The 12,740-nt window shown below is 32.0% G+C and overlaps 1 protein-coding gene across 2 annotated transcripts in view; it reads left to right on the top strand.

The window, feature by feature from the left end:
• The window catches only part of TBCK (TBC1 domain containing kinase), a 216,323-nt gene that overhangs the window by 48,256 nt on the left and 155,327 nt on the right, over positions 1–12,740 (top strand). For both annotated transcript variants that reach the window (XR_009601134.1, XM_027971381.3), the window contains exons 4-6: positions 2,528–2,642; positions 4,047–4,120; positions 9,176–9,317. Coding sequence is in view for 1 of the 2 variants with exons in the window: in XM_027971381.3 (XP_027827182.2) it covers positions 2,528–2,642; positions 4,047–4,120; positions 9,176–9,317 (331 nt within the window). In the remaining variant the exon portion in view is untranslated. The remainder of the gene's footprint in view (positions 1–2,527; positions 2,643–4,046; positions 4,121–9,175; positions 9,318–12,740) is intronic.

The raw sequence follows: 12,740 nt of genomic DNA on the forward strand, positions 1-12,740 counted from the left end.
CAGAGGAGGGGTTTGCATTTTCTTGTACACATTTTTATCAACATTATTGTAGTTGCTTTAAAGTTTGGAATCTTTTCATTTACATAGTTGGTTTTTATTTTTATTTTTTGCAGGTGTTAATGAAAACTATTAATTCTAAACTGTTCTTGTGCCACAGGTTCCTTATTTGCTTAATACTGGCTGTTGTGGTGCTTTAATATGGGAGGAACTATTTGATAAATTAAAATAGTTTGTAGATCAGGTTAATTAGCATTCTTTATAAATAGTAAATTCTGTTGTTTTATTTTTTACATACTTCATGTAGAATATCAACTTATTGCCTTATTTTATAATATGGCTGACAACCGGAACCTACCAGACATATGAGGGACGAAATAGTTTGAAAGAGAGCCGAGGGAGAAAAAAATTTTTTCAAAAAAACTTAGCCCAGAGGAAATGAAGATAAACACACTTTTTTTGTTTCCTAAATTAAAAATAATTCTAATAATTATCCTCAGAGAGACCCAAAAGAATAATAAATTCATAGCCAAAGAACGGGATGTACTGAAAAGGAACAACTAGAGACCAGAAGAGAAATCTTGGAAATTAAATAATAGGCCATGCTCATAGGAAATAAAGCATAAAGTTGATAGAATAAATCTAATTTTCATCTGCCCCCTAAGAGTTCTGACTAAAAGATACAGTAGAGGGGGAAAATAATCAAAGATAGAACAAGTCAACTTTTCCTTGTTAATGTTTTTGCCTTAATGAAACATGAATTTTTAGATTGGAAGATCACACCTAATACTTACAAATCCTCAAATGCCCACACACTGGCCATGTTGGACTAAAGTTTTTATAGGGTCTAAGAATATGAAGTACAACAGAATCCTGAAAGCTTCCAGAGGGGAATAACAAGGTATCTACAACAGAATCAAGATAAGACTGATATTTATTACATTTACCACTATCAATAAAGAACATTTGAAGACAAGGAGAAATTCTATGTTTAAATACAATAGATATTTTAAGACATGCCATGCTTTAAAATATCTACTCTTGCCACCCTTATGAAAAATTTTCTAATGAGTGTATTCTAGCTAAAGAAAAAAATACAAAAATGAGGTATAAAAATGGTGGTAGCTGATGATAATCTTCATGAATAGAGTTATAATTATAAAATTATAGCATCTATTAATCCTGATGATGGAGATATCTCTTGAGAGCTAGGGGTTAAGTTGGCTTAAGTTTTTATTTTCTTCTCTGCTTAGTTCTACTGCAAATTTTTACTGTATGGAGTGTAGCGGCATACCAGTCACTTCCCATCTGTCTCAGAGTAGAAGCCAAAGACCTAAATGGCCTAAAGTGATCTAGCCCTCTGACCTTGCTACCTCTCTGACCTCATCTCCTATCAATGCTACCCTTTGCTCACTCTGCTGCATACACACTAGCTTCATTGTGTTTTTGATGTTTTTTTCCCAGATTGTTCCATTTGTTCTTTGTTCTTTTCTCCCTTTATTCTACCTGCTTTTAGGTTAACTATTTTTAAAATTATTTCATTATGTCTCTATTATTAGTTTGTTATTTATACCTTTAAAAAATTAATTTAGTAGTTACTCAGATGTTACTTTGATTTTTTTAAGTATGATTTAAAATGTTAAAAAAATGAGAATAAAGGAAATCTGTATCCTAATATTAGTGGTTTGTGGGATTGGGTTTGAACTAATCTCCCCTACTTTTCTGTATATTCTTCCTAACTTCCTATATGAATGATGTTTTATTTAAAAAAAAAAAAAAAGGAGAGGGAGAGGGAATGAGAGAGAGAAAGAGGAAGAAACTGGGCATCCCTATGGAAGTTGGCTTAAGAGAGCATAGGGTAAGAAAGAAAGATTTGATAAATCATAAATTTTGGACATTACCTTGCAGATTGATATGGAAAGTAAGCTCATGTCTCCCTGCCATAAAATATAGCTGTTTTTCAGGGACATAGGTGCGTTGTCTTGAGCAGGATCCATGGTTTTCATTGATTTGGTTCTGCCATACATCTGAAATTTCCTGATAATTTGTTAAAGCCCAACCTGCAGAAGGTCATTTGCACCCCACCAATATTAATCTCCCTTCCTGGAGAATAGGACTGCAGTCGGAGTAGTTGTTTGGAAACTGTAGGTTCTTTTTAAGATCAATTCTGCTGTAATTGTAAAATCAAATATGCCTGAGTAGATACTTGAGAAAATGTATAGAGTCTATTTTCTCTGATTAGAGGTGGTACAATAAAAAGAAAACTCTTTGGGAAATTCCCTGGCAGTCCAGGAACTCCATGTTTTCCCTCCTATGGCCCTGCCCAGGTTGGGGAATGGGAACTAAAATCCCACAAGCTTCATGGTCAAAAAAAAAAATATATATATATATGTATATGTATATGTATGTATGTATGTATATACGTAGATATTTGAATTTTATCACTGAACCTCATTTTATTTCTTAAAACAGGTTCTATATCTGCTTTGTAATTGATCTATTGATCTGTGACTTTTTGTTTTCTTTGTAGCTATTCAAAGGTTTTGTGCATAGCATTTGAGGTACTTCAGGGCTTGCAGTATATGAATAAACATGGTATAGTACACCGGGCACTGTCTCCTCATAATATCCTTTTGGATCAAAAGGTAATCATTAATAGTACATTAAATATTTGTTTTTTTATTTCAAGTTGTAGCCTGCTGAAAGAATTAGAATGTCTTAAGAGTATTCATAATGAAAAGATTATATGAACTTAATGTACTTGTGGTTGTTTAAAAAGAAACTATCTCTAATTATATAAATCCGTGTGTTTTTTACATGCACTATTCTTTTTTCCCTGGACTCATTTTCTGCCTTCATGTTTTATTTTTCCTTTCACTCATTTTGTGAAATACACATTGAGACTTCTCAGTCCACTCTTTCTGTGGATTTGCTTTTATCTTAAAAAAGATTCTCTGACTATTTACATAGAATATTTTTCTCATAGTACAGCTCAATTGTGTTTTCTCCATTTTATTCTTCTTTTCTATTTCTTTTTTACTTTGTCATTTATTTTCTTTGTTTACCAGCTATTTGTACGTAGCTTATTTTTTAAATTGAAGTGCTGATTCTCTGCTTGGATTCTTATGGGGGATTAAATAAGAATCTAGTCCACCTCTATTGTGGGTAATATGTGAATTATGGGTAGCAAGGTGATTTTTTTAAAGAATTTTATTATTTTTTATAAGCATATAAAATAGTTTGAGGAAACTTTCTGGGGAATTATTTTTTCTATTACTAGGATTTTTCTCTTCTAGACTTTCAGTATATGCTCTATGATATTAAAAATAAAGATAAAATGGTGCTTATAATTTCATGGTTAAGATAATAGAGTAACTAATTGAAATTGTTTTCAAAATATAAATGTTTTGTAATTCCAGGAAATACAGCTCTTAAAAAAGAACTTCTAAACTGAAAAAAAAAATTAAGTTCTAAACATCTAAAAGGGGAAAAACTTAAGAGATTTATATAATGTGGATTTGTCTTTTAAGAATCTTACTTTTGTGGTATTTATGATTATTCTAAAACAATATAAAAATTGTTGGGCATAAAGCAGATTCACTAATATCTTGATTTGTGAACATACCTTTTCAAGTTAAAAACTTCCATGTCAAGTTTAAATCGTAACATTGTGAATGGACTTGCAATTCCCGAAAACAATTTATTTTGTGAAAATCAACACAAAATATTCTAAGCAAGGATTCAAAATAATTAACAACATATTTTGTTTTTTTAAAGGAGCTCAGAAAATATAAGCAGCAACAATTTTTAAATGTTATTTGTCATTTTGATACATATATAATATATATTGTATTTGTATATGTTTGTAATGAATATAAAGCAGATGTCAAACACTGACAAGTTTTTTAAAATAAATTTATGATAAAATATTTTTTATTAATGTATCTGACTATATGATAGTGTTACTTATAAAATATATAATCATAATTTTCCCTGCCAATAGTATGAACATATTTTATGTGATTTTTTTTCTTCCTTTGTCATTGTAGGGACATGTTAAATTGGCTAAATTTGGACTTTATCACATGACAGCATATGGTGACGATGTTGATTTCCCAATTGGGTAAGAATATGTTTTGGGGTATTTTTTTTTTTTTGAGTTCTGTCTTAAACTTTCTAATTTTTTATTAAGGGTATATTTGTTAGTTTGTTATTTTTGACATGAAACTACCTTTTTAAAATTAAAAATATCTTAATTTTCCATATACTTTTAAGGGGAGACAATGAGTTTTTCCCAGCATACAAAAGTTCCCTGATATTGATTTTTCATTGAATTAGTAGTGAAGCTAACAGATTATTGAATTCTTCGCTATATATTATAAAAATTAACTTTATTTCATTCAGAATTAGGTAAATTTAAGGCAAAAAGGCTGACAAATAATAATGTATATTCCTGAGAAGACTGAGAAAAATCATTCTCATGTTATTTTCTAATGTTTTTAATTTAAATATCTGTTCTCTAAGATATAATTGGATATTAAGCCTCGAGTCAGGTAACTATCAGTAATGGGGTGGATTCTATAACTGAAAGTCTATATTATAAGTTTGGAGAGTTTCTTTATATGGAATTCCGGATTTATATTGGCCTCCAAAAAGAGAATGAAAGTTTACTTCATTCCTGGACTCAATTAAAGCTTTTAATATAGATGTTTGTATTATATTTATAGTGTGGTTGCTTTTTAAATATGTTAATAATGTAATAGTTTTATAAATGTTTAATTTTGACCTTATTTTAGGTACATAGAAGTTACAAAATAGTACAAAAATTTCCCATATCGCCTTTATTTAGAGTCCCCAAATGTTAGCTTTTCACAACTTTTGTTTTCTTTCTTTCATCTTATATGTATATGTGTTGTTGTGTATAATGTAATTTTTTCTGAATTGTTTGAGAATTATTAGTGTTACAATGGCCTTTTACCCTTAAATACTTCAGTTTGTAATTTCTGAAGTAAGGAGTTTTCTTTCAGAACCGCAAAATAATTATCAAAATCAGGAAATTAAAGTTGATTTAATACTATTCTTTAAAGACCTTATGAATATTTTTTAATTGCTGTGTGATATGCCTAATGGTATGCATTTGTGTTTTGCTCTTTGGGCCCTCTAAAGTCAGTTTTTATCACTCCATTATTGGAACTTGTGGTTTGGAGTAATGGTGTATGTTTCTGCAGGAAAATATGTTTTAAATTTCTTTTTTTTTAATTGGAGTATAATTGCTTTACAATGTTGTGTTCGTTTCTACTGTACAACTCTGTGAATCAGCTATATGTATACACATATCCTTTCCCTTATGAGCTTCCCTCCCACCCTCCCTTCCACCCATCTAGGTCATCACAAAACACTGACCTGGGCTCCCAGTGCTGTAAAGTAGCTTCCCACTGGCTGTCTGCTTTAGGCATAATAGTGAATATGTATCAGTGCTACTCTCTCAATTTGCCCACCCTCCCCTTCTCTCCCTGTGTCCACGAGCCCATTTTCTATGTCTGCATCTCTATTCCTGCCTTGCAAATAGGTTCATAAAAATGATCTCATTTATGAATTTTTTTCTCTCTCTAAGTTAACTTCTAGGTTTCTTACTTAAAATTTTCATTTGTTTGAACATAGCTAATCTTAAATTGTTTAATCAATCCTTCCTTTATTTATTAAGAAAATATTTATTAAACACCTTTTCTTAAGGCTGCTGGATATACAAAAATGGATATGATAGGTCCCCAACTTCAAGAAGCTCATTATTTAATGGAAATTTTTCTGTTTTGATGACTTATTAATGTGCATGAATTCATAGTTTATAGTTTTGACTACCATGTGGCTGTAGGCAACAAATAGTTGTTATCACAAGCACAAAAACAGTATTTTATAAAAATAGCCTATGCTTTATTTGTTAAAAGAAAACCTTTTCAAATAATAAAATTAAATTTATAGTAAGGCTCTGGTATTGTCATCATGTGTTATAATTACCCTTTGAAATAGCTTTTAGGCAGCTATAGTAAGCGTGATCCTTCATTTTGTCTAAATTTATATGTGACGACTCCAAAACCAATACAAACAAAAATTACTTTAATTTTTTATCTTTCACTTAAAGGTGTTTTTAGGTTTTAATGATGAATAGAAGAAAGGAAGTGATTTTTTTAAAGCATATCAAACATTTTGAAGAGGTACATTTGAATTTAAAATGCTTGGATAGAATTGGTCTCATGTGCCATTTGGTTTGGCTTACTTTGAAGTCTTGGACGCAAAAGTTCTGACCAGAAAGTATCAAAGAGTAAAATGTGAAACCTTAGCCAGGAAAAATAAAGTGATCAAACAGCTAAGTCATGAAAGAAAATATTTACACCAGACGAAGCTTGCAGTTGATTCAAAAGACAAATATTAAGGAACAAAAAAGTAAAACATTAACATCTGTTTCAAAATACTGTAATGAGTTAGAAATTGGACATTCATTTCAGCTGGCCAGTAGCTTAATACCTTGTTAAAACATCAGACAGATGGTGAAAACCACTTGTATTTATCTCACCAGTCATACTCACGGCAGAGTTCTGGTAATTTTCTGAGTGTTAAAATGCAGTGCTAAAGAAGAGGCACTGTTAGAAGGAGATAATCTATATTAAAAAATAAGCCTAACATTTACTATTTTTATTAATTAACTTAACATGTCCTTGATTAAAAAGGAAATTAAAATATTTGGAGCATAAGTCACCTCTGTACTTTCAGAGGTCATCAGTCAGAAGTTTTAGATATAGCAGTTTACGTGTAGTAATCCTTGACTTTTCACTACCCATTTTATTATTTTGGAGTTAGATGTGCTGGAAATCAGAATTAAAAATGAACAGTTTGCCTTCTGGATGTATCGTGCTAATGATGACAGAAATAAAGCATTGCATTTGTGTCTTTTTTTTTTCATTTCTATAAAACTTCTTTATGTATTCATGAATATTTACAACAGTTTTGTGAGAGAAATTATTGTTCCTGTTTTACAGATTAAGAAACCCAAATCACATATAAAATATATGATAGGACTGGAATTAGAATACAGGCTTTATGGTATCAAGGTCATTGCTTTTCCACTAGACTTCACTTATCTGAAGAGATTCACACATTTATTTATAAGAGCAGTATGATCAACTAAGGGTAAAATGGCATCATAGTGCCAATTTTGTCTATGAAAATGTACCTCAACCTTTTTAGTTATCAAGGAAATACAAATTAAAACTATTGTACAATGGTTTGTGAGTCTCACCCCCAGATGCCCAAATATTAGAAAGTCTGCCACTGCTGTCCAACAAGTACTGGAGAAGTAAGCAATAGCATCTGTTGTACACTGCTAGTAGGAGTATAAATTGGTACAACCCCTCTCAAGAAGCATTTGGTGTGGTGGTATAAAGTTGAAAGTGCACATGTCTTATGGCCTAGAAATTCGGTGTGAGGTTTATACTCCTGGGGAGACTTTTGCTAGAAGTGTTGCTACACAACAACATACTATGTATTGAAATACATATACTTTTTCTAGCAACATAGTTTATAGTACAAAAAGAAAGGAAATGCTCATTGACATTTGAGTGAATAATATATTCATAAAACAGACATAAAAATTAATGACTTAAATCTACATACAGCAATGTGAATGGCTCTTTTAAATAAATATTGTTGACTAAAAAAAGCAAATCACAAAGGAATAATGGCAGCATAACTCCAGTACTATAAAGTTCAGATATGTGCTTAACTAAACAATATAATAATACTTTTTAGGGTTACAAACATGGTAAAACTATAAATAAATGGAAGAGAATTATCAACACACAAATACGGACTTTTAGTGATAATTTCATATTCATTATTTAAACTGGCTGGTAGGTACACGAATGTTCTTTTAAGCTTTATTCTTTACACCTTATTCACATTTAATAGTCTGTATTTTATATTTACTAAAGCAATTTTTTTAAAAACTTATGTTGGTGAAGGTTAAGGAAAAGAGGGAATCCTATATACTGCTTATAAGAATATAAATTGCCATAACTCGAAAGGGCAACTTGGCAACATATATAAAATTTTAAAATTCATCTACCTTGTGACTTTGTAGTACCACGTCTAGGAATTTGTCTTTCATCCATATATTTTTGGGAAATGGGATATCTGTAATATATCCATGTGAGCATTTTAAGTAGTAGTCAACTTACAAATATCCTCCTTCAGAGTTGTATCACATAAATTAAGTATCTCAATGCAATGAAATTATTGACAGTTTTCAAAAAGAATGAGACAAATCTATACCTATTTTATAAGAATAATCTCTAAAATATACTTTGAGTGAAAAAGAGTACTGCTGCTGCTAAGTCGCTTCAGTCGTGTCTGACTCTGTGTGACCCCATAGATGGCAGCCCACCAGGCTCCCCCGTCCCTGGGGTTCTCCAGGCATGAACACTGGAGTGGGTTGCCATTTCCTTCTCCAATGCATGAAAGTGAAAAGTGAAAGTGAAGTCACTCAGTTGTGTCCGACTCTTAGCAACCCCATGGACTGCAGCCTACCATGCTCCTCCGTCCATGGGATTTTCCAGGCCAGAGTACTGGATTGGGGTGCCATTGCCTTACAGAACAGTGCATATACTATACTTCCCTATAGGGCAATGATGATAAACGATCAACTTTATTTGTACATAAATATGTGTGAGTGACTGGAGTACAGAGATTGGAGGGAGTCTTACATTTCAATTTATATGCTTTTTACAGATTTTGACATTCCTACTATTCAAAAGAATAAATACTATTTTCAAAGATAAAATTTAAATAAGAGTTAAGTATAAAGAGAAGATAGGCAGTAAGGAAGAAGGAAAAACACTTGGAAACATGGAATTCTGAAGGCAATGTGTTAATACAGAGGACAACAAAGAAAGGAGCTAAAGGCAAGATAGGTTTAACATTCCTTGAGACTCATATTTCCTCTTGATTCCTAGACATAAGGCCTGTATTATGGTAATTAAGAATTCTTCCTAGCAAGAGTTCATTTAATCTCATTGAGCTTTTGTATGGATTATACTGTGCTGATAGTAAAAACGTACCACTACGTACATATTTCCCCCTTTCTAGCTCATAGTAATAAATTCATTCTTAAATTATACCATTTTAGGTATCCATCATACTTGGCACCTGAGGTGATTGCACAAGGAATTTTCAAAACCAGTGATCATGTGCCAAATGAAAAACCATTGCCTTCTGGCCCCAAATCAGATGTCTGGTCTCTTGGAATCATTTTATTTGAACTCTGTGTGGTATGTATAAAGAAATATTAAACTAATAATTGTTTATTAGAAAAATATTTTGGGGTAGGAAAGCTATTTAGTAATAGCATCTTTTTATCTTTTTTTGCAAATTGACTAGATATGGGGATAAAAGACTGAAATCTCAATTTGATTTTTTTTTAAATCCCACTTGACCATTTACTTGAATATTATTTTAGTATACCTAGAAATATTTTCACCTGTACTAAGTATTAAAAACTTACACTGTATTAAGTGTAAACAGCATATTTAGAAACATTTACACTAAAACTGCTTACACATTTCAGTATATTCATGCTCTCTCCCATCTATGGTATTCTTTCTTCCTTAAATACCTTTTCCTCCCCTATTCTGCCTTCAGTAAGACTCACTTGTAAGAGCTGGCTTTTTATGAGGCCTTCCTGAAATATCCTCTATATTTTTTTGTGTGATAAAGACTATACAGTTATTGTAAACAAGGGAATTAAAAACACAGTAGCTTAGAGCATTCCCTGGTGGTCCAGCTGGTTAAGAATTCGAGCTTCCAATGCAGGGGGCGCAAGTTGCACCCCTGGTCAGGGAACAAAGATCCCACGTACATGCAGCCAAAAAAATAGAATGCCAATATCATCATAATAAAGGTTTTTTTAATGCAGTGCCCTAAAGGACACAGATGTTTTTCTCCCTCATGTAACAGTCCTCAGAAAGAGTGGGCTCTGTTCCACAATGTCATGCCAAAACTTTGGCTATCAGGGATCGCTCCGAAAGATGCTGCTTTATGCTCCTTTTTAGCCATAAGAAAAGGAGAGGAGTGAATTCTTGGTTACTGTCTTTAAGAAGATGATGTAAACGTTGCAGGTATCCACTCTACTTTTCACGAGTGACAGTTTACTCATGTGGCCATAGATAGGTGCCTAATAGATCAAGATGAATTTGGAGGGACAGCTAATATTTTGTTGATTCTGCCTCCAGATACTTGCCATGGTTAGTCTCTGTTTTCTTTATTCTCTTCTATTTTAGCATTTGTTATATTTGCCTACTTGGACAGTGAGGTCTTTTGGGGCAGACAGTTTTATTATTTATCTGTTGTTCTGTCTTCCAGTGGATTTTTAAAGTATTTTTGAAATATTAACTTATTGATCTTTACCATATCTAAGGATTAGGATGATATTATTTTCATTTTGTGTGTTTTGTGTACCAGTTCAACAGCAGAGGTAGTAAAGCATAATAGTTAAGAGACAGGGTTTCATAGTCAGAGAGAGCTTGGTTTAAAATCTTATGCAACAAAGTGTAGTGTGACTTAAGGTAACTAATGTAACTAATATAAGGTATTATATCACAGTACATAAATGTTAGCTTTTATTATTAACACTTAAATGTTAACAATTACCTGGTAGCTTATACACTGGCATTGTCTGGAAAATGCCAGACTTGCTGATTCTTTGCTATCCTTTGTCTAGACCATCTTACTTTTCCTTGGTATAAAAATATAGTGAATCTCATTTTTGTTTAAAATCATAGCCTAATTGAAAATTTTTGTTGGAATGTAAAGTATACATAAGCATAAATATGACGAATGTAACTTTTCCTTTTTATTACCATTACTAATATTTAAACTACTTAGGATCTGGGTAATTCTTATATGAATAATTCAGTTCAACAAATGTTGATGAGTATTTACTGTGTGTATAATAATACAACAGGAATAAACTGTGATTAAAATGTATTGTCAAAGAGCCTATAATGTAATACAAATCCATAAACTTTGAAGATAAGTACAAAGAACTGCATGAATTATAAGAAAGGAAATATTAATTCCGTAATAGGGGCTTCATGACATTTTAAGAGGTACTCAAAGTTTAGACAGTCCAGTTTTAGGATGCTTTAAATCTTCCTCTACCTCATCAAACCTTTAGATTTCATATAAAATATTAAATATAAATTAATAAGTAAAATGGATAGGAGCCATATCCTAGGAGACTTTGAGCCATATTGAGAGGATTATGTTTATATAAGATGGAGGGGGACATTTAAAGTTTTTAAGCAAGCTAAAATCAAACCTGCAGTTTTAGAAGATTAATTTTTTTAAGGTGGGTCTTTTTAAATTTAATTATTATTAGAGTCTAGTTGCTTCATAATGTTGTATTAGTTTCAGGTGGACATCAAAGTGAATTAGTTATACATACACATACATCTACTCTTTTTTAGATACTTTTCCCATATAGATCATTACAGAGTATTGTATAGTACTTCCTGTGTTATACAGTAGGTCCTTAATAGTTATCTATTTTATATATAGTAGTGTGTATTATATATGTCATCCCCGGTATCCCAATTTATCCCTCCCTCCCCTTACCCCCAGAAACCATAAAATTGTTTTCTACATCTGTGACTCTGTTTTGTGGATAAATTCATTTGTACCATTTTTGTTTAGATTCCACATGTAAGCAATATTATACAATATTTATGACATTTCACTCAGTGTGACAATCTCTAGGTCCATCCATGATGCTGCAGATGGCATTATTTCATTCTTTTTCACGGCCGAGGAATATTTCATTGTACATATCTTCTTTGTACTTCATTGTACCACATCTTCTTTATCCATTCCTCTTTCGGTGGACATTTAGGTTGCTTCCATGCCCTGGCTATTGTAAGTAATACTGCAGTGGACTTTGGGGTGCATGTATCTTTTCAAATTATGGTTTTCCTGGGGTATATGCCCTCTTAATCATATGGTCGCTCTATTTTTAGTTGTTTAAGGAGCCTCCATACTGTTCTCCCTAAAGGCTGTACCAGTTTACATTCTCACCAACAATGCAGCACTGTTCTCATTCCTCCGCACTCTCTCCAGCGTTTATTATTCATAGATTTTTTGATGATGGCCATTCTGACCAGTGTAAGATGATACTTCATTGTAGTTTTGATTTACATTTCTCTAATAATTAATGATGTTCAGCATCTTTTCCCATGCTTTTTGGCCATCTGTGTGTCTTCTTTGGCGAAATATCTGTTTAGATCTTTTGCCCATTTTTTGATTGGGTTGGTTTTTTGTTATTGAGCTGCATGAGCTGTTTGTATATTTTGGAGATTAACCCCTTGTCAATTGCTTCATTTGTGAATATTTTCTCTCCTGTGGGTTTTTTTCATTTTGCTTATGATTTCCTTTGCTCTGCAAAAGCTTTTAAGTTTAATTAGGTCCCTTTTGTTTATTTTTGTTTCTCTTTTCATTACTCCAGGAGGTAGATCAAAAAAGATCTTGCTTCAATTTATGTCAGAGAGTGTTCTGCTTGTGTTTTTCTAAAAGAGTTTTATGGTATCTGGCCTTACATTTAGGTCTAGAAGATTAATATTGATAGTAGTGTAAGAGAGAGGAGGGGCAGCTTGTTTTCAATGATCCCTCCACCTGTAGTTCTAATTTCATAAGGCTTTAAG

This window comes from Ovis aries, chromosome 6 (assembly GCF_016772045.2).
Source record: "Ovis aries strain OAR_USU_Benz2616 breed Rambouillet chromosome 6, ARS-UI_Ramb_v3.0, whole genome shotgun sequence".
Taxonomy (NCBI): Eukaryota; Metazoa; Chordata; class Mammalia; order Artiodactyla; family Bovidae; genus Ovis; species Ovis aries.